General features: G+C 41.6%; 1 protein-coding gene across 3 annotated transcripts in view; it reads left to right on the top strand.

Annotated features, from left to right (window-relative positions):
* Positions 1–23828, top strand: part of TTC28 (tetratricopeptide repeat domain 28) — an 824287-nt gene that overhangs the window by 363689 nt on the left and 436770 nt on the right. For all 3 annotated transcript variants that reach the window (XM_073673179.1, XM_073673184.1, XM_073673189.1), the window contains one exon: positions 19671–19818. In XM_073673179.1, coding sequence (XP_073529280.1) covers positions 19671–19818 — 148 coding nt within the window. The remainder of the gene's footprint in view (positions 1–19670; positions 19819–23828) is intronic.

Raw genomic sequence — 23828 nt, 5'->3', positions numbered from 1 at the left:
GCAAGAAATCTGCCTGGATCTCATCCCTGCACCTTTACCAGCAAGAAAGCAGCCCTATTTCATTCCTTCACCCTACTAGTAAGTAAGCTGCCCCAATCATTCTTGCACCCTTAGCAAGAAAGCTGCCTAGTCTCATTCTTGCACCTTTATCAGAACATAACCAGCCATGATCTCATTCCTGTATAATTATCAGCAAGGAAGATACCCTGATCTCTTTCCTACACCTTTATCAGCAAGGAAACTGCCCCGATCTTATTCCTGAAACCTTACCAACAAGGAAGCTGCCCCGATCTCATTCCTGAAACCTTACCAACAAGGAAACTACCCCGATCTCATTCCTGAAACCTTACCAACAAGGAAGCTGCCCTGATCTCGTTCCTGAAACCTTACCAACAAGGAAGCTGCCTTGATCTCATTCCTGAAACCTTACCAACAAGGAAGGTCCCCCGATCTCATTCCTGAAACCTTACCAACAAGGAAGCTGCCCTGATCTCATTGTTAGAACCCTCCTGTTTGTTTTTTCCATCTTGTGTTTTGCGGTCACGTGACCACCTGCCTTTATATTCCAGCTCCGCCCTTCTGGCTGTGCTGGACTTCAGTGTTCACTAAGTACCCTATATTTAATATGCAACTTTGCTTTACATTTATATATAATGATGGTAGGGTATGAGATATATTTTTTGTCTTTTGTAGGTTTTGCTTCTTTTTGCTAGTGTGAACATGCTCCTATTTCTTGCATGTGTACCATCTTAGACCTCAGTTCACATTGCTTGGTTTTTTGTCTTGTTTGCATTCTGTGCAAATTAAGGGTGTGGCATCCCCTTTGTTGAGCTGATTAGTATATATGTAGCTTACCACGGGCCTAGGTGGTCTGAAGTTGGGACCCGGTCCTATTTGTCTACCCTTTTATATGCATTACTTCAACTTTGATATACAGTAAGGTTTTTAATATAGACAGTGTAGGTACCGTCCCAATTTAGGGTCACCTTGTTGCTGGTGGGACGGCTTGTATACTTTTTTTGATCAAAAATAGTTCACTAAGTACCCTATATTTAATATGCAACTTTGCTTTACATTTATATATAATGATGGTAGGGTATGAGATATATTTTTTGTCTTTTGTAGGTTTTGCTTCTTTTTGCTAGTGTGAACATGCTCCTATTTCTAAAATGTGTACCATCTTAGACCTCAGTTCACATTGCTTGGTTTTTTGGACTTCAGTGTTGTTGACTGTTTTTCTAGCCAGGTGCTTCAGTGCCTATCTCTGTCAGTTCACTTGGTCCTTCTGGGACCTCTAGTACCTTTTTGTCTGTTTGTCTTTTTGTGTTCTGCAACAACTTCTCTTTTTAGGAGGTGTCCCATTTTTTTTCCCTGTCCTTAGTTCTTTTAGGGACCCCTCCCCTTATGCTATAGGTCTTCGTTCAGACTAGCCGAGGACTAAGGCGGGTCTGTTCGCTAGGAACAGGCAGCCCGCTACATCGTAGGGATTCAGCTTAGTCTTACTGTAGGGACAGCTTTCCCCTATCTTTCCTTAGTACATGTTGCAGATCATAACACTCATTCCTGAAACCTTACCAACAAGGAAGCTGCCCCGATCTCATTCCTGAAACCTTACCAACAAGGAAGGTGCCCCGATCCCATTCCTGAAACCTTACCAACAAGGAAGGTGCCCCGATCCCATTCCTGAAACCTTACCAACAAGGAAGGTGCCCCGATCTCATTCCAGAAACCTTACCAACAAGGAAGGTGCCCCGATCTCATTCCTGAAACCTTACCAACAAGGAAACTTCCCCGATCTCATTCCTGAAACTTTACCAACAAGGAAGCTGCCCGGATCTGATTCCTGAAACCTTAACAACAAGGAAGCTGCCCGGATCTGGTTCCTGAAACCTTAACAACAAAGAAGCTGCCGCGATCTCATTCCTGAAACCTTACCAACAAGGAAGATGCCTGGATCTGGTTCCTGAAACCTTACCAACAAGGAAGCTACCCGGCTCTGGTTCCCGAAAACTTACCAACAAGGAAGCTGCCCCGATCTCATTCGTGAAACCTTGCCAACAAGGAAGCTGCCCCGATCTTATTCCTGAAACCTTACCAACAAGGAAGCTGCCCCGATCTCATTCCTGAAACCTTACTAAGAAAGAAGCTGTCCCGATCTCATTATTGAAACCATGATCTCCTCCCTGCAACCTTACTAGCACCCAATCTCATTCCTGCACCCTTCTTGGCAAGAAAGCTACTCCTATCTCATTTCTGCACCTTTACCAGCAAGAAAGCTGCCCCTCTCTCATTCCTGCACAGTTAGCAGCAAGGAAGCTACAACAATCTTAAAAAAATGAGCATAATGCATAAAAACGACATTGCTGTGCATACAGTATATATGGTCCTTCTTTTGATATTTAAACCGCTGCAGGATTCAGAAAACCGTGAAGTGGCTAAAAGAAGTAGCATGTCCATTTCCACTATAGTGAAGGTCCAGAGAGAAGATCTGAAAAGATGCAAAAAATGACGGTAAAACCATCAGCCAAGTCACTTCACGAAAAAGAAGTGGCTTTGCCTAGAAAAACTTGACTGCTATGTTGCTGGAAAAAACACGTTCTGTGCACATATCCTTAGCAAGACAGCAGCTTCAATGTCATTTCTGCTCTCTTGCAAGAAAGCTGCCTTTATATCATTATTGCACTTTTACCAATAAGAAAACAGCTCTGATCTCATTCCTGCCCCTATATTAGCAAGAAGACTACCCTGATTTAATTCCTGCACCAGCAAGAATGCTATCTCGATCGTTCCTGCATCCATACCAGCAAGAATGTTACATTGATCGTTCCTGCATCCATACCAGTAATAATGCTATCTCGATCGCTCCTGCATCCATACCAGCAAGATTGCTATCTCGATTGTTCCTGCATCCATACCAGCAAGAATGCTACCTCGATCGCTCCTGCATCCATACCAGCAATAATGCTACCTTGATCGTTCCTGCATCCATATCAGCAAGAATGCTACCCTGATCGTTTCGGCATCCATACCAGCAAGAACGTTAACTCGATCATTCCTGCATCCATACCAGCAAGAATGCTATCTCGATCACTCCTGCATCCATACCAGCAAGATTGCTATCTCGATCGTTCCTGCATCCATACCAGCAAGAATGCTATCTCGATCGTTCCTGCATCCATACCAGCAAGAATGCTAACTCTATCATTCCTGCACCCTTATCAGCAAGTTAGCTGCTCTGCTCTCATTCTTGCATCCATATCAGCAAGAAAGTTCCCCTATTATTCTTACGCCCTTGAAATAGGAAAGCAGGCCTGATCCCATTCCTGTACCCTTTGTGCTGTTATTAATAAAATGAGAAAAATAAGAAATCTGCTCCGATCTTGAGATATTTGTGCCAGTCCCAATTCCCAGCACTTCCATTACAGCATTGCTTTAATGCATATGACAAATTCTTCCCTATCCCTGTGTCAGTAACTTGCATTGAGTTGGCTAGCTTTTGCACTCATTTTAATAGCTAAACCACTCCTCTGACTTTGCATCAGCCATGACAGAGAGAGGAGCTGCCCGTACACCTTAGATGGTTGTCAGTCGTATGAGCTCTTGCCAGACAGCTATCTCCTCCAACTTCCTCTCAGTCTTGTTTGAGGACACATTGTTCTCCATAGGGAGAATGGCGTAAGTCATTGCCAGACGTCTCCGGGAACGTCACGGGAACAGAATAATTTGGTGAAATTCATCAAGACCAATTCTTTCTTCTGAGATCATCTGTTGGGGAAAACTTTTGGGGCCTATACAAGGTCATAGCTATAGTAGATGAAGGGGTTGCAATCACATCTGGGCCTTGGAGACTAGGGTGGCATAATAGGTCCTTTTGTCACATATGAAAAGACTATTACTTTTATAGACCTGTGCTATTTTAGGAGCCCTGTGGAAGATTTTGCATTGGGACACTCAAGCTTCTATTTACGCCACTGGGCCTATATGTACCGTACATTAGATGGTCAGCTAGTTCATTCAAAATCAGCAGTTTTTTGCCAAAATTAATCTAATTTGTATGATGACCTTAAAGGGGTTGTCCGGTCTTTAGACTGTGTGACTGCATACTTCAGAATTCTCACGGCGTGTGCACTGCATGCTGTCAGGATTCTCCAGTGTCTTTGGTGAGAGCAAGCAGTATGCATAGTTCCAGCCATATTCTACCTTGACTTGCTCGGCCTCCCTCAATATATGTGAATTGAGCGAGGCCGCGCACGTCTTGTCGAAATGTGGCCGGAAGTATGCATATGGCTTATTTGTGGTCAAGTGATCGCACACTCTCACTACAGACACCAGAAAATCCTGACAGCGTATGATGTGGTGATCAAGTGACACTTTGGCCCATGACCAAAGGGAATCAGAAGCTTAAAACACCACTCTAGCGGTCGGGGGTTTTATTGTAGAGCTGGATTGGTGTTTCTAATCTATCAGCGCCGCTGCAGTCAGTCTTCAGCAGGTTGAGAACTGCCCGATTGCTGCAGTGTTTGCTGGAGCGAGCTGGAAGTCACTTTTTAATGCTAGTCTATGAGAACTTTGTTGTAGCTCTCATATACTTACATTGAGAGCCTGTGACCATTACTTATGACTTCCAGGCAGTCAGAAGTTGCGGTCAAAAGATGGTGCCGAGGGACCGGCGCGGCGCTAATAAAAGGTGAAGACGGGGACCTTAGATTAGTATCACCACTCCAGCACTGCAGTAAAAAAACCGCTGGAGTGGTGCTTTAAGTGAAAGAAAGAATTACTGATATATAAAGAATATAGCCTGCGAAGAACCTGGGTGGCTTGTTCACTACTTATCACTACTAGTTATTTGGATGTTGGTTCTGTAGCCTAACATTGCACATTGTAATAACTGACTGGATTATACTTTTTTCCAATCTAACAAAATATTATTCTCATTGGTAATAATATATTGCGGATTAATTCCATATGCGCCAGTCGAGACACACGGTAAAAACCACATCTAGATTATTTATTATATTTGTCTTATAATAAATTATACATTGTGTATGTAGGTTAATCCTATTTATTGGCCTTTATAGGCCTAGTTGGAGGCAATTAGAAAAATAAATTGTGGTCTTTACTGCAGGTCAGCTCGATTTTCTTGGTCATCTATTTTAAATCCCAACCCTCAGCTCACATATACCATACAGAACTGTCCCGTGAACCATTGAAGCAAAAGGATTGTGACATTTGAAATAGACTATGAAGAAAGTGTTCCCTTCCCTGGGGTGAAAGTTATGATCACATAACAGCTTCCATGAATTTAAAATCCGAATTTATCCCGGCTTATTTGTATGAAAATATTATCTAGAGATACTGCAGGCAATATTAGTTTTTTATTAGTTTTTTTTATGATTAGTTTTTTTTTTTATTATTCTTTGCTATTCCGTCGTTGGAAAATTTTATTAAGTTCGCAAAAAATACAAGTTTATAAAGAAATCCATATGACTAAAATCTATTTCTTCTCTTTCGTGAAACAAATATGTAAATTCCAACCTTATACACACACGTATTATCACAAGAAAAGCCTGGGGGGATATGCTGTATTATTAATTGAATGTCCTATTATATGTATGTGGCATTGTGGTTTAATAGGTTTTAGATGTGTGATTTAAGGAGGTTACTCATATCACAGCGCGCTGAAAAGGAATCTGGTGGGAACAAGTGAATGTACAGCTCCACGGCACTGAATATGCTTTTTTTTTTCACTGTTGAAACATCAGCATAATCCTCTGATGTAGCCGTTTTGGTCAGTGCATGATAAATATTCAATTACTCTCCGGCTTTCCTTTAATACAGAACACAAACATGGGAAAGCACCCACAGGCTTATCTTTTGAAAGTGTAATAGGCTCCGGTGGCTTTGAATTCTGCCCTCAAGATACAAATAGAAAACATAGAAGGCAGAAAATATTTCCTTATATTTAGATTTACTCATTGATCTATTTAAATCGCAGTGGTTGCAGCTTATGGCACACAGTGACGCAGATCCCCCGGTTACTTTTTTTTGCTTTAGAGACAAGATCAGGGTTATATTACAGTGCACTGGGTGTGACGGCATCTTTTATAATCAACTCCACAGGCTTGCTGCTCTTTTTAGAAGAAAAATGTTTCCTCGCATAACTGTGGTTTCAGTGAGGATTTAAATACCGATACGTCACAGGCTGTGTCCTTGAGGATGACTTTCAAGCTGGCGCTGAGCGTATTGCCATAACCTGTATGCAGGCTAGGACTGGCCCACAGGAGATCAGGAGAATTCTCCGGTGGGCCCCTGTGCAGGAGTGGGTCACCACCGTCTTATATGAGCAGCACTATATACTTGAATCACTACATACAGACAAAGGCAGCATCTTATCTACTTATCAATCTACCCATTTCATTATTATATACGTTTGTGATTAAAGATATTGTCACATTTGCATGTAGCTGAAAAGTTGGGCCCTAGAGTTGGTTACTAGTGGGCCCTTGGCACCCCAGTCTGACACTGCCTGTATGCAGAGCAAACTCGGGTATCCTACAAACAGTAAAAAGAGGTATATTGTATAGTGGACACTAAAACAGAGCATTGGTGGAACGCTGTACAGTAAGGCTATGTTCACACTAGGTGTTTTTTTTACAGTACCAGCAAAGTCTATGAAATTTCAGAAATCTCATGCACACAGCTTTGTTTTTTTTTGTCCTCAGTATTTTGTGCTTTTCATGTTTTTTTGCACAGTAGAACACTGGGGTAGAGCAAAAAAGCTGCAAAAAATGCAGTTATTAGGTTTTGCTGCGTTTTTAGTGAAATACATATATTCTTGTGATTTTCCTAAGTTTAAACCATCTTGTCTTTGTCACCTGAGATGGCAGTTAGGTACAGTACAGTTTAATTAAATTAGTGGTGCGTACAAAGTAAACATTGGCCGACCAAGGTGTGAAATTGAACAATTCCTGAGCAACTCAATGGCAGAACAAAGTGTGAAAGTAAACAGTGTCCTACAAACTCAATGCTCTTCCAATATCTTAGGTAAACTATTCCTGACCAATTCATCTCCCCAACTGTTACATTTGTAATTCTGGTTAATATGGTTTCACATATTTCTTGCATTGGTCACCTGTGTTCATGCTTCTGTGGTGGAAGCAAAGCTGAACTTTGGGATCCTAAAAACGCACCAAAACCGCAGCACAAAAACGCAGTAAAAAACGAACCAAAACCTGCGTTTTTTACGCTGCTTCTTTTCTGCCAAGAGAGCAGGTTTGCTGCAGAAAAAAAACGTAGAAAAAAACGTCTAGTGTGAACATAGCCTTTTACAGAAAGTGACTAAGGCCTTGCTCACATAATGGTGATTTATTCCTATAGACTTCCTTCACAGATTTAAGTTCACAAACTCGGGCCAGCTAATTAAATACAGTTTAAAGTAATAAACGTTTTTATCTTCTTTTAGAGAGTGCACTTAAAAAGTAACCATTTTAATTTTTATTTAATTAACAGTAGTACACATAAGAATAAGCAACTTTGTAATATCTTATCAAAGAAATCTGCTTCTTTCACCTCTTAAATTGACCTTTCACTCTCGGTTCATGGGTAAAATCTGTAAAATTTGTATTCAGTGAAGGCAGCTTTTCCCATTATTGGAATAGATGACCATTAGTGCCTTTTAAATTCTATGGAGGAGGTAGATGCAGACACAGACATTCTGTTGCATGTTCTCTTGAAATGAGAGTTTAAGTTCACAATTAGTGATGAGTGAGCGTGCTCGTTTAACCCTTTAAACGAGCATGCTCGGGTACTCGCCGAGTAGTTTTGACGTGCTCGGCATTTCAGTTAAAGCTGCCGCAGCTTAAAGGTCTACACGAGCACACTCGCTCATCACTATTCACAGTGGAATAGCACCAACTGTCATCTGTCTCAAAACCAAACAAATGAGCTGGAGCATAAGTTGGCATAAGTGTAATGTGTAAGAGCACGTTCACACTGCAGCCATTTAACAGATAAAACCTAATATAAAAACAAAATGAGCATATACTCTGTAGTAAGTGAGTAAGGAAGTAATAATAGTACATATAAATAACATAGGGTACTTAGTTAACACTATTTTGATTAATAAAAAAGCTTAAAAGCCATCCCACTGCGACAAGGTGTACCCAAACAGGATGGTCATATCCTCTAGTATTGACACCTTACCTTGTGTCAGCCGACCTCAGTATGAATAAGAGCAGAGCAGGACAGGGGCCCGACTGTTCAGATACCCGTCCGGGGGAAGCTGTATGGATGAAATGCCCAGCTCAGAAAGTGGAGACATGCCCCTGTTTATACAAAGTACAAGAAACTACAACAAAACCAAAGAAATGAGCCGGAGCAAAAGTTGGTATACGTGCAATGTATAAGAGCACGTTCACACATCTCAGTAGTGTATTTATTGACTATATCCGATCTACCTGTGAATGGAGAATTTTGAGAATGAAAGATCAGACAGGGAGGTGAAGGAAACAGATTTCTCTGATAAGATATATGACAAAGTTTCTTATTTTCATGTCTACTGTTGATTTATAAAAAAAAGAATGACGGTCACTCTTTAAGCAGATAATACATCCAGTTTTCATGATCTTACTTAGCATAGGCCTAATATTTATTATTTATCAGGTTTTATCGATTTTCATAAAAATTAAGTAACAAGAAAAGAAATGGTGCTCGAATCCATTATAGTGGGGATGATCTCCGAATAGACCGAATATTTATTTGAAACAATATTATATTAGTATTCTAACTTACTTGAGTTTACTTCTGGAAAGTGGAAAATGTACTGATTCAAACTTAGTACATATTAGGGGTCTAATGGATCTAAGGCCACAACTGCTGAACAATAGTAGGGGTGGGTCAGGGTGTTGTGGCGGGTTTACAGACAACAAAATATGGCTCTGTATGTGAAATAGGCTTTATTGGCAGAACTGACTATGCCATGGATGCTAATACTGCTGCCGGTGTCCCCCGCTAGTCTCTGTCAGGTGACTGCTGAAGCCAATAAGTGGCCACTATTTGGCTGCAGTGGTCATGCTCTGTATGAGCCAAAAGAACAGTCTCCTAGGTCTTTTTTCCGGCTTTGGACAGAATGTGAGCTCTGCATCAAATAATTGTCTGCAGGGGTTACCTGATACCCCAGGAGAGGTACAGTATATCAGACTGTTCACATTTAGGCATCATTCAGACGTCCGTGTTTCACTTTATGTGTTCTATCCGTGATCATGTTCCTATTCACATGTTTGTGTTCTCCTTTTTTGAACCAACAGCCGGCCGCTGTGGAAAGAAGCTAGGGTAATCTAATACATTCAGTAAAATTGAATGGTCTGTGTGTATTCTAGCCATGTTTTTTACGCATAGAACGCGTGCTCATTAAAGTACAAGGGGATGTTTACATGTTCATTTTTTTTTGCGGATTGAGTAGTCTCAAAAAAATCCAGAGACGTTTCCGTTTATTAAATATAGAAGTCCATGGATCTGAGAAAATTACAGACAGAACATGGATCCCATCCAGGTGCAATCCATGTGATGCCCATTGCAATAGGTTGGAGAAGCTTTCCGATCTTTTTTATTTGCACTTGAGAAAATCACTCATAAAAATATGATGGTAAAAACAGACACACTGACCAAACACTGATGGTAAAGACACACTGACCAAACACTGATGGTAAAGACACACTGACCAAACATTTAAGGTAAAAACAGACACACTGACCAAACACTGATGGTAAAGACAGACACACTGACCAAACACTGATGGTAAAGACAGACACACTGACCAAACACTGATGGTAAAGACAGACACACTGACCAAACACTGATGGTAAAGACAGACACACTGACCAAACACTGATGGTAAAGACAGACACACTGACCAAACACTGATGGTAAAGACACACTGACCAAACACTGATGGTAAAGACACACTGACCAAACACTGATGGTAAAAACAGACACACTGACCAAACACTGATGGTAAAGACAGACACACTGACCAAACACTGATGGTAAAGACACACTGACCAAACACTGATGGTAAAGACACACTGACCAAACACTGATGGTAAAGACACACTGACCAAACACTGATGGTAAAAACAGACACACTGACCAAACACTGATGGTAAAGACACACTGACCAAACACTGATGGTAAAAACACACTGACCAAACACTGATGGTAAAGACACACTGACCAAACACTGATGGTAAAGACACACTGACCAAACACTGATGGTAAAAACAGACACACTGACCAAACACTGATGGTAAAAACTGACACACTGACCAAACACTGATAGTAAAGACAGACACATAAACCACACACTGATGGTAAAGACAGACACACTGACCAAACACTGATGGTAAAGACTGACACACTGACCAAATACTGATGGTAAAGACACACTGACCAAACACTGATGGTAAAAACGGACACACTGATGGTAAAAACGGACACACTGTCCAAGTCCTGATGAAAATCGGATCCAAAACACTAATGAAAATCTCAGTTTTTTTGCGTAAAAGAACATCACTGACGTCTGAACAGGACATTACAAAAACCTGGAAAGCCCCTTTGAACACTACATCAGATTAGTAGCTCACATGTGATAATGTTCCCGATACAAACAAGCCTGCAAACCCTATTAATAGACTTATGCCCAATATAGAACTCAGACCTCAGTTGCTGAAACGCCAGAAGTGTCAGTCATCATCATATTTCCCAGAATAATGAGAATGATAACTGACACGTCTGCAGCAGCTGGATAATCTGCAGCCGTGTACAACACATAGCACGCTGCTCCATGGGCAGGTGCGGGGTCTTTTCCCTGGATGGGATCTTGCTGTAGGGGCCGGAGAGATCTCTCGGCAGATGACAGCAGCCGATTTGCCTACATTGTGCTGTGAAATACTAAGAGTTTGATGTCAGACAGCGCCAGTTCAATATGGCAAATGCCACCGTGTGTGTCAGAGTTCAAAGAGCGCATCACTTTTCATTAGCTGCAGTATTTAATTTGTGTCCATCTGTTTAACCAAGGCGAATTCTCTTGTCTTTGTTTAGATTACAGACCGCTGCAAATGTCATTTACTGGCCCGATTCCTCACTTTTCTTTCATTCTGGTTTAAGAGCCGCACAATAGTAATGGCCGTTAATGGAATAAATTCTGTCTTTTATCCAATTAATTAGAAATTGCCCTCCAATCATTGTTTGCTAATGGAAAGCAGATTAGATATTTACGTTCACAAATGTGCCTTGTCACCTCTGATTTTAACTAATGCCATGTGTGCGGGGTTTCCACTAGACTATGGGTGCTCGGCTCTCGGAAAACAGACTCCAATAATGATAACAGATACGTGATATTGTAGCAGCTGTTCGTGCCTAATGTGTGTATTATTGGGATGACAGATTCAGCTGTAGCACAGGTCGCTACAAATGGAGGCGTTCTATCATGGAAAAGAATGGTTACTACAATGGATTCATTCATTTATTAGGAACTGTGAGGATGGAGCTGCACATGGACATGTGCCACGTAATAGTCCCTCTGAGGCCGGCGTCACACCAGCGTGATTCTTTCATGTGAGAGAATCGGACGGATTATGCTACTGACACTCTGCTCAAACTCTGATCCGTTTAAGCGGAGTGTCAGTTTACTGTGATCTGATTCTCTGGGATGAGAAAATCGTATCACAGGTGCAGAGAAGATGGAGAACGTAATTCCTTCATCTTCTCCATTCTCTGAGTCCGCGGATGTCGGACTGCACTTGGATGACATTTGAATGCAGTCCAATGTTTCCCACGCACCTATACACTTGTTTGCGGGCGCGCAATGCAAATTCCGGTGCCACTTGCAGAATGCCGAATCAGCATAAGAAAAAATAGCAGATCTGCACTACTCCATAGTATAACATTGGACCAAGTGCTATTCGACAAAACATTGGTTAGTACTCGTCCGATGAGTACACTCATGTGAGCGAGCCCTAAGTCTATATTCACACATGTTGGGTTTTTCATCATTTTTTGCTGCAGATTTTTATGCAATTTTTCAGCTGTGTTTTGCAGTACCAGCAAAGTCTATGAGAAACCAGAATTCACTGTTCACACATCATGTTTTTTTGCTGCATATTTTGTGCCTTGGTTGGGTTTTTGGAAATTAGAACATGTCACTTCTTTCAGCGTTTTTTCACCCATAGGAAGTAATGGGTGGTGAAAAAACGCATCAAAATTTGCATCAGCGTTTTTGATGGCAAAATAGAATGGGGTTCTTTTTTTTCACCGAACTTTATGTACATGCATAAATAGAGACAGAAGGACAGTGAAAAAAACACTGAAAAAACATACACAAAACGCAGCAAAACCTGCGTTTTTGATGCAGCGGATTTCCTGCCAGAGATTAGGTTTTGCTGTTGATTTGTGACGCTGAAAAACCCAACATGTGTGAACATAGCCTTAGTCTAGGCCTACATGCTGGCCGTGCAACATGAGATCACCCTACTACATTGCATCCAATGATAGTGAATGTGGTCAGTGATCCAGACCAGCTTCATTTCTGCGTCATCACATTAGTTATTAGTTACAATTTGAACAACTAGCCTTATGTAACTTAACAATCTTTCAGAGTTTGTTGCAGTCATTTGTGCTACTGAAAATCAATTCCTAAGAAAATTCCTGTTACAAACTTTGTTAATAATGCAAGTGAATTCAACCTAAAGCAGGGGTGCCCAACCTGGGGCCCAGGGGCTAAATGCAGCCTATAATGCCATTCTTTGCGACCCCCAACCATATGGACCGAAAAATACTTGTTTGACTAGTTAAAGGGGTTGTCCTGTCAAAAGTGATAAGTCTGCAGTCACTCTGTGTGACTGCAGACTTATGAATCCCCCCAGTGCAGACACTGTGCGCTGCGGAGATTCGCCGGTATGAGACCTGAGACCGGAGGCAATGTATACGTTTTACATCCCCCCGGCCATTCAGGGCCGCCTCTCTCCATTCACTTGTATAGAGCGAGGCCATGCCCCGTCTAGTGACGTGGACGGCCAGTGGGCGCGTCCAACTAGAAGGCGCGGTCTCACTCGATACAAGTGTATTGAGAGTGAGGCTGCTCCCAATGGCCGGGGGTATGTATAAGGCATACATATCCTCCGTTAACGGGTCTCACAGAGTAACTGCAGACATCACTTTTGACCGGACAACCCCTTTAGCTGTATGTGAGAAGCCACACACAGGAGAGACTGGCAAGTACTAATGGCATAGCTCCCAACCGTCCTATGCTATTGAGAGCAGTATCTAAGGGGCTAAATGGCCAACACTGATTGTGGCTGATGCAGCTAGTTGTCTGTAGAGCTGATGGACTGTCACCTGTTTGGGGATGCTAGTCTCTTATATCGCAGGTCAGTAAAAAGACTTATTAGTGGTCACTAAGGGGTTAAATAATGAATCACCTTGGTCTGTGTTCCTCGCTGCTCTAAAAGTCCGTTTACATGGACCTGACCAGCTGTACGATATGACTGCCAATCAGTAAACTTTTACCAATTCGAGGCCCTTTAAATGCCTGGTTACACAGGCAGACCGGAGTAAACGATGCGCACTGAGTGATCTGTAATAGATCAGGCTACCATGGTTGTCAGCAGTGCGAATCCTGTTTACACAGGAAGATGCACCACTGAGAACCGTGATCTTTTGTGCTGCACGAAAGATCATTTCACCTGATGAACGAGCGTTTTTCTCGCTCATTGGGTGATCGGCAGCCTGTTTACATGGCAAGATAATGAGCATTTTTAATAACACTCGTTCATGATTGCCTTGCCCTTTAATGTAATTCCTTATCTCACGTGCATACACCAAACAATTTCATAATAAACCATTTGATCTAATTGTGTTTTGCGATATAGGAGTAAACTGGAGTACCCTGAGGAGACTAACGCTAGGACAGGGAGGCCTACAAAGCCCATGCAGGTGTTGCAAAGCATTGGGCCTTCATGTAAACGGTGGCAAATACCTTCCCAACACTGCTTGCCCTCAGAATAGGATTAGTGTTGTATTTCCCTCTGCACAGCACAGAGATAAAGCATGTACGTTTTATGGTGATTACTATGGAGCATTTATTAGTTTTCCTTCCCCTGAGTATTGAGATGTGGTTATTCATGAGTTATGATGGGATACATTTTTCACATTGTTAGGTTGATCTCTGTAATCTCTCGTAGAGCTGAAAGAGATGAAGGATCAATACTACATTGGTGCCGCGCTCTCCGGTCTGTGAGCGTCAGCAGAGTTATGGCCCTTACTGAGGTCATGTCTGCAACGACTCCAGCTTTCAGGTCTCCTCTCTAATAAATGCCATATCATGTGTTAGTTGGATCTAACAGAGAAAAAATAAGAAATATTCAGTTTATTCTTTCTTCATTAAATGTATGTTACACCACCTCCTAACTATTGATAAAAAGATGATTTATTGCTAAGTTCTTGAGATTTCAACAAATCTATGATTCAGAAAATGCCAAGCTTTTACAATTTACAGCAAGTCATTGTGCAGAATTTATTGTGGGTTTCGCAGATAAGAGCGGAAAAATCTGCAGCAAATCTGCTTCATGTGAATCGGGATGTCTGTCCAGTTACATTGTTGCCAGTTACGTCTGTTGTGTAAAAATCGGGATCTTTCTGGATCCTGTTTCATCAGCACGACAGAGAAGAGCCTTCATCATATATGCATCCTGCTATACACTGTGTGCAGAATTATTAGGCAAGTTGTATTTTAGAGGATTATTTTTATTATTGATCAACAACTATGTTCTCAATCAACCCAAAAGACTCATAAATATCCAAGCTTAATATTTTTGGAAGTTGGAGTGGGTTTATTTTAGATTTGGCTATCTTAGGAGGATATCTGTTTGTGCAGGTAACTATTACTGTGCAGAATTATTAGGCAACTTAATTAAAACCAAATATAATCCCATCTCACTTGTTTATTTTCACCAGGTAAACCAATATCAGTGCACAAAATTTAGAAATAAACATTTCTGACATGTAAAAACAAAAAACAAAAAAATTAGTGATCAATATAGCCACCTTTCTTTATGATGACACTCAACAGCCTTCCATCCATAGATTCTGTCAGTTGCTTGATCTGTTTTCGATCAACATTCGATCGAATGTTGATTCGATCAACATTGCGTGCAGCAGCCACCACAGCCTTCCAGACACTGTTCCGAGAGGTGTACTGTTTTCCCTCCCTGTAGATCTCACATTTTATGATGGACCACAGGTTCTCTATGGGGTTCAGATCGGGTGAACAAGGGGGCCATGTCATTATTTTTTCTTCTTTTAGACCTTTACTGGCCAGCCACGCTGTGGAGTAGTTGGATGCATGTGATGGAGCATTGTCCTGCATGAAAATCATGTTTTTCTTGAACGATACCGACTTCTTCCTGTACCACTGCTTGAAGAAGTTGTCTTCCAGAAACTGGCAGTAGGTCTGGGAGTTGAGCTTCACTCCATCCTCAACCCGAAAAGGTCCCACAAGTTCATCTTTAATGATACCAGCACATACCAGTACCCCACCTCCACCTCGTCTGAGTCGGAGTGGAGCTCTCTGCCCTTTACTGACCCAGCCTCTGGCCCATCCGGCTGGCTCATCAAGAGTCACTCTCATTTCATCAGTCCATAAAACTTTTGAAAAATCAGTCTTAAGATATTTCTTGGCCCATTCTTGATGTTTTACCTTATGTTTCTTGTTCAAAGGTGGTCGTTTTTCAGCCTTCCTTACCTTGGCCATGTCCCTGAGTATTGCACACCTTGTGCTTTTTGATACTCCAGTAACGTTGCAGCTCTGAAATATGGCAAAACTGGTGGCGAATGGCATCTTGGCATCTTCACGCTTGATTTTCCTCAATTCATGGACAGTTATTTTGCGCCTTTTTTGGCCAACACGCTTCTTGCGACCCTGTTGGCTATTTGCCATGAAACGCTTGATTGTTCAGTGATCACGCTTCAAAAGTTTGGAAATTTCAAGACTGCTGCATCCCTCTGCAAGACATCTCACAATTTTGGACTTTTCAGAGCCCGTCAAATCTCTCTTCTGACCGATTTTGCCAAAGGAAAGGAAGTTGCCTAATAATTAAGCACACCTTATATAGGGTGTGATGTCATTAGTCAACACCCCTCCTCATTACAGAGATGCACATCACCAGATTTACTTAATTGGTAGTTGGCTCTCAAGCCTATGCAGCTTGGAGTAGGACAACATGTATAAAAAGTATCATGTGATCAAAATACTCATTTGCCTAATAATTCCGCACACAGTGTATTAAAGAGGGTGTCTGGGACTTTTTTATTGATGGACTTTCTTTAGGAAGGGTCATCAGTATCTGTTCCGTGAAGGTGACACCGCCACTTAGCTGTTCGGTGGCGCTGGCCAGTTGTGCACAGCACAGCTCCGTCAACTGTATAGTGGCCATGACCAGGTACTGCACATCCATTCCCTATTCCAATCAATAAGAGGTACATGTGCAGTACCGGCCACGGCCACTATGCAGGTGACAAAGCTATGTAATCCCCCGCTCCACAACTGAGCACATGGAACTGCTGATCATTGAGGGTGCCGGGTGTTACACCCCAACCGATCAGATATTGATGACTTATCCTAAGGATAGCCCTTCAGTGTGAAAATCCCGGACAACACCTTTAAGTTTCAATGCTGAATTTGGGGGAAAAACAGTATATTTACAATAGGATGCAGAAACCTGATTTTTGTATCAAGCCCTTATTTCATGTGATGCGAAAAGAAAAGAAAGGGCGCATGTGTAGACTCACAGGGCTATTTAAATAATTTAGAAAGTGCCAGTACACTCACCTGTGATGGTTGTATACGTCTACACAACCAAGATTAAGCGTGTGATTAATGAGGCTCCGGGTCACCTCTATTTGTAGTACCTTCCTGTTGGTGTTTGCCTCGCAACTCCGTGCTCCTCAAGTGATCACACGATCCTGCCGGACCAGATACCACGTCACCGCAGGTCCTCAGTAGTTTAACCCGGTGGGTGGATAACCGCAGGTCCTCACACTTACAAATAGACCAGGCTGCTCCTGCCGCTTTGGCTCCTTATGGAGATATTTCACAAGTAAACAATGGTGCAGCGGTCTCAGGGAGCGCCAAAGGAATACTGGACAATTTGGGGACTCCACCTGATGAAGACGGCTTAGACCGTTGAAACGCGTTGTGGCAGTGGTATTGGAGGAAGAATAAAAGTCGGTTGCCATCTATTAAATTGTCCAGTATTCCTTTGGCGCTCCCTGAGACTGCTGCACCATTGTTTACTTATTTCATGTGATGGCGGCTCAGTTTTCTCACCAGAATCCGGAGTCAATAAGTATATATTGTATTGTTTTATATTCTATTGTTTTGTATTGTTGGCTAATTATTTACCAATAGAACGTTTTCGGGATTAAAATACAGTAGAGATCAGAAAAATAATGCAATTGATTTTGGCTTGACTGGCATTGTGTACGGTGTAGGTCCAGGTTCAGCATTCTCATGATATATACATTATGCTCGCTTATCTTATAGCTCATGCAATTTAAAACCTGCTGTTTCTATTGTGAAGCAATATATAGTGTCTCTCTCCACACCGCGTGTCTTATTAGTCTCGGCTTACCTGTCTGAGTACAATTGGATCAGACACAGTGACACTGATTGGCAGACTGGCGCTTTAGGGTCCCCTTAGGGCTGGCATTGATAACCGCATCTACACTGTATACTGAAATGTTCCTACTTACCTTTAGCCCCGAATTTGACTCTATTCTGTACAGCATGCAGAATAAAAGCTGCAAAGTCTGTAGATGCTTGATTAACATTGATTGCAAAGTTACGACTATGATGAAGAAATAAAGCGCTACCCGGGGATCATAGCAGTTATTACGCTTTTGGTTCATTGTATTGATTTGTTCTAGTTTTTCATACTAAGCAATGTACGGTGAATAAATATTAGATCAGAGCTGGCTGGCAGACAGACAGGGGGATGAATGCATCACTTTGGAATGGCAGCCATGAGCACAATAGTTTCTTCAGCAGTATAGACCATATTAAATAAATCTTAGAGGACAGAGTAATTAAGGACAGGGAGACTTTTATGATGTCACTCAATACCGTTCCACGAAAGGGCAACAGTGTCAAATGAATCTGCCACCGTCCTTTTAATAGCAGAGATGGTCTGTGAAGGTGTCAGGTAGGTCACTGATAAGATTGAAATATAGTAACTGACCTGGGCTCATACTGAATTTATATGGACTATTATTGATTGAAGGTGGAGCAGATAAATGTCAGATTCAAGTGAACTACTCCATTTGTTCACATATATAATGCTGGGAAGGGATAACAATAGATGTGTATTGCATGGCCGCTTTAATGTTATGTATCAGGCCATCCAAGTCAAGGTCAAATACAGATTACAAACATTAAATTATTTGACTCTTTCAACAGCTAAAAAAAAAACTAGAAATCCAATCTGGGTGTTGGAATTGGAATACATAAAGCCCCTATCCAGCCATATGTTTGTGTTTGGTAAAATTCTGTAATCAGATGTTTGAGTATGATGTTCTGCTGTGATTAATAAGCCACATCCATTTACTCTCCGGGTAATTCCCCTTCTCACAGACTCAAAAGCTTCTTACAGATTTGTCTTTCTTACCTTTCCACAAACTTAAAGAGGCTGTCCACTGCTTTTACTTTGATGTTTTTTCCTTAGAATAGGTCACCAATGTCTGATCGGCCGGGCACCCCGCCCGTTCAGCTGTTATCGGTATTGGCAGCGGCGTCCGTTGGCCGGAAGTTCTCGCTTGCCGAGCTGCTCCATCTACTTGTAGTGGCTGCCGGAGGGTACTACACATTAGCCTCATATTCAAATTAATAGGAGGCTGATGTGCAGCACCCTGCGGCGGCCACTACAAGTAGATGGAACAGCTCGGCAAGTGAGAACTTCCGGCCAGTGGTTGCTGCCGACATCGATAACAGCTGGGGATGCCTGGTGTTGGACCCTGGCTGATCAGACATTGATGCCCTATCCTAAGAATAGATCATCAATGTAAAAGTAGTGGACATCCTCTTTAATTAAGGACTCCCAATTTCTCACTATATCAATTCTATTTGTTATTGTGACTTGTTAGCACAACTACCAATAAGCTAGTAATCTCATCACAACCACTAGGTGGTCACACATAGATACATATAGAATAAACATCTCCCAACAAAGTATCACAAAAGCTGGATCTCGCACCACTCATCTCCGAATATGTGGAGCCAAGAAAAAGTGTAAGAGAGGGCACATTTGAAAGTGCCACATGTTGCTTGAAAAGATGGCATTTCATAAATACTACTACAGTAGTAAGGAACCGTTTATACTAATAGATTTTCTTTTACTAAGTACCTGCTAACTAGCATCACATCAAATTTTTGGGACTCAAATCGGCTACAAAACACTGCCATTAATTTACATTAGGCTCCACTGGATAACAAGTAGTTACAGGGCCCTGCTGTCACAATGACGTTTCCAAAAATGTAACCGTAATTTACTGATTGTAAAATACTTCCATTCTACACGTCCTACCCGCTTTATTTTGCTAACAGTCTGTTTCTTTCTTTCTAGGCATACTTCAGACAGGGTGTTGCCCTTCAGTATCTTGGTCGCCATGCAGATGCCCTGGCTGCATTTGCATCTGGGTTGGCACAAGATCCCAAAAGTTTACAACTATTGCTTGGAATGGTGGAGGCTGCAATGAAATCCCCAATGAGAGGTAAGTAGTAGGAAACTCTCTACCAAACGTCTATATGGTCCAGTTTAAAATAGTGTGTAACAAACACGCACACTCTCACACAGGCACACTCACATATATACACACACACACATTCATGCACTCTCACACAGACACACACATATACACACACACATTCATGCACTCTCACACAGACACACACATATACACACACACATTCATGCACTCTCACACAGGCACACTCACGTATACACACACTCTCACACAGGCACACTCACATATACACACACATTCATGCACTCTCACACAGACAAACTCACATATAAAAACACACACATTCATGTACTCTCACACAGGCACACTCACATAGAAACACACATTCATGCACTCACACAGACAAACTCACATGTACACACACATTCATGCACACTCACATGTACACACACATTCATGCACACTCACATAGACACACACACATTCATGCACACTCACATAGACACACACATTCATGCACACTCACATAGACACACACATTCATGCACACTCACATAGACACACACATTCATGCACTCTCACACAGGCACACTCACATAGACACACTCACACACATATACACACTCACACACTGTACTATCCTGCAGTCTACGGAAATTCTGTATTCTGCCCATTCTCTCTTATTTTATCTTCTTTATCGGTGCTTTATTTCTCCTGTACAGTATATTATGTACCTGGATGGGAATATGTGTATTAATAATGGTTATTAATGGCTTATTTCACTGTACTGTGCTTGATAAGCCAAATATTTGCCATTGATTCTTATTCTGTATCACACTTATGTGAGACTTTTACCACTGTTCTGCATGACTGCATAAAAGAGGGAATCCTAGCTAGCAGAGCCCCGTCATAAAACAGCATGGCATCATTCACATGTATGAGGTAAGCTTTGAACTGTTACTGGGGAAATCCCTCAAAGCGGAATCAACTTCTAAATTGCTATTTGCATTCTAATTCCCACTAAAGTCAATATTCTATAAATAGTTAACTAATATATGGACTGTATTAATCCAAGTATTAGCTCTCGCTTTGTAGCAGGATTCATAAAATATATATAGGAATTCTGACATCGTTTTTCAAAGTAAGTACAGTAGGCCCATTGGGTCTAAGGGTCTATTTAATAATGTATACAGTTTGTATTTTGAAATATTGTGACAAATGCGCTTTAAACAATAGCAGTCGTTTTAATAATTTTTCAAAAATCAGTAGTACACAAAATAAGAAACTTTGTATTATATTTTATCAGAGAAATCTGCTTCTTTCTCCTCCTAAATGACCTATTAGACTCAATTTTCTCAATTCACAGGTAAAATCAGTCTTCAGTGAATATAGACTTTCCCATTAATGAGATTGGCGATGGTAATTAGTGCAGAAAAAGTTCTACGAGGCAAAGGAAGAGGGAGGGAGGATCTAGAGCCAGACACCAACATACTGTTGCAAGCTCATCTGAAATAATAGTTACACTTTGAAGATTTATTCCAAAACCACAATATGGTCTTATAATAATGTACACATATATTTATTCATTTGTTCTAATATAACTCTGCCCGGAGTTGTACATATCGTTCTTGAAAGGATTCTCATCTAGGGTCTATTTACCCTCCAGTTGCCATTGGAGCGATCCTCCAGTTCCAGTGCTCCTGATCAATCCTTAGCATGTGCAGTCCCTCCCTGTTGGCTTCCTACCAGAATAGCTATGCTCTGGTATGTGTCCGGAACTGAGCTCCTTTTGTTATGGATGATGTCACAGAAAGGGGTGGAGTCTCCTTATCAGGAAGCCGCTGTGTGCTAGCAACTAAGGAGCGATGTACTGCAGAATGGGGCTGTACATAGATGGGCTAAAAGAATTATAAACTTCTGGGTGGGGCTGTTTATAGAGGGGCTGAGAGGAGAGATATACTGCAGGAAGGGGCTGTATACAGAGGAGTTGAGAGGAGTGATGTACTGCACGAGGTACCTGTACAAAAGGGCTGAGAGGAGTAAAGTACTGCAGGAGGTGGCTGTGTACAAAAGGACTTCGAGGAGAGATATACTGCAGGATAGGGCTGTTTACAGAGGACTGAGAAGTGTGATATGGTGCAGGATGGGATTGTATATTGTGGGCCTGAGAGGAATGATTTTCTGCAGCATAGGGATGTGTATAGAGAGGCAAAGAGGAGTGATGTTCTGCATGATGGAGATGCATATAGAAGGGATGAGAAGAGTGATGTACTGCAGTGTGTTTCTGTGTATATAGAGTTTGAGAGGAGTGATGTTCCACAGGATGGGACTGTACATAGAGGGGCTGAGGAGTAATATACTGCATTATGGGGCTGAATATAGGGGCTTAGATAAATGAGATACTGCAGGATGGGACGGTATATAAAGAGGCTGAGAGGAGTTGATCTGTTTGACTGCTGCGGAAGTGAAACTCCAAATGCTGCTCTGTTGATGCATATGACAGAAAATAATCCTCTGCCATATGAATCAACAAAGTAGCATTTTCATATTAACATCACTGATCTGTCAGCGCAGGAACAAACACAGCTCAGCTCTGCACAGCCAAGTAGTTACAAGTCTTCTTGTGGAGGCGTTTAGGACAGTTGAGCTCTGCTAACAACCAGCTAACAATGATGTAAAACTTCACAAGCAGCTATACTGATGTAGATGACAGCCAGGATACTGTATAGGAGCAGGCAGCGCACAGAGGCATAAGGTGAATTCTACACTTGGATTAGCTCAGAGAGGTTGGGCATGTCTGGAGCACACAGTAGAGGGGGCAGGGATCTGCAACACTGAGGAAAAGATAGTTTTGCTGGTTCAGCTATGTGAAGCTGGATGCACAGAAGTGCAGATAGAGATGAAAAATTACAGAAAGGTACAAGAATGAAACTTGGTTAGGCTTAGTCTGTATATTAACAATAAGTATGCATTTACTGTGCTTTGTGGAAAATAATCTAATTGTGGGAACAACCCTTTAAGACGAGAAAGTAGGATCTGAGACTTTAGACAGGACTTTCCTTCATAGACACAGATGATGTAGGAGCAACTTTAACCCATCGGTTAATACATTATCCAAACTGCTTAAGTAGACTGCTGATAATTCATTCTTGTCTCCAACCATCATGCATTGATGAAGTGGAGGCTCCCGATAAGAGATAGCATTTGTTAGATTTCTTACACATTCTATGTTGCTCTACCCAGAACTCATCAAATATAAGGAAAGAAAATAAATGTTACATTTGACATTTAAGCTAACTAGACAATGCTTAATTCTTTGGACATTTAATGGATTTCAGCGCTGTGCTTTTCATGTTGGGTTTTCTCATAAATCTCTGTCGCCAAAAAAGTTTGCCGTGACAATATGAGCCTACAGGGAGTGGATTTGTGCCAGCGTGAGCTCTCACACTTCATCTCATCACTGGGAACATCATTTACTTTTCTGCTCATTTATTTATTTTGTTTCCAAGTTCACTTCATTTATTGTTATTGCCATTTATCACACAAGTGTATTGGTGCAGACTGTGGGTAGACTGATGTATAGTACTATTATTTCTTGACTATAGAAGCATAGCCATTCTACTAGAAATTCATATGCCACTTAGGCACCTGTATAGTGACTCTAGGTCAGCTGAATACTTGGATCATCACACAACCTGAATATTTTTAAGTTCTTAAGTTGAGGTCCACGTGTCAGAATTCCTGTTGTCCTTCTACAGTTTGACCACTAGTGACTGTTATTGTTGACCTTAATAATTGTGCTACAATCCCACTCCTTACCACAGGAGGCTGCTGTTGTGTTCTGCAATTGCCCTTTACTAAGATGGCAGATTCTGATCCTGTGGCATCCATCTTGTGTCCTGTTTGGGTTTACTTAAAGCTGCATGGATCTGTTAGTCATTGCTTGAGTATTGTGTCTAGCTGTTAGCCAAGTTCTAGTCTCCAGCTCCTGAACATTCTTACCCAGACTGTTCTCACCTATCTACGGATTGTTTCCT

Source organism: Phyllobates terribilis, unplaced genomic scaffold, assembly GCF_046119375.1.
Source record: "Phyllobates terribilis strain yellow unplaced genomic scaffold, ASM4611937v1 Scaffold_1__5_contigs__length_1240528914, whole genome shotgun sequence".
In the NCBI taxonomy this organism is placed as follows: Eukaryota; Metazoa; Chordata; class Amphibia; order Anura; family Dendrobatidae; genus Phyllobates; species Phyllobates terribilis.
This window is presented reverse-complemented; position numbering and strand designations above follow the sequence as displayed.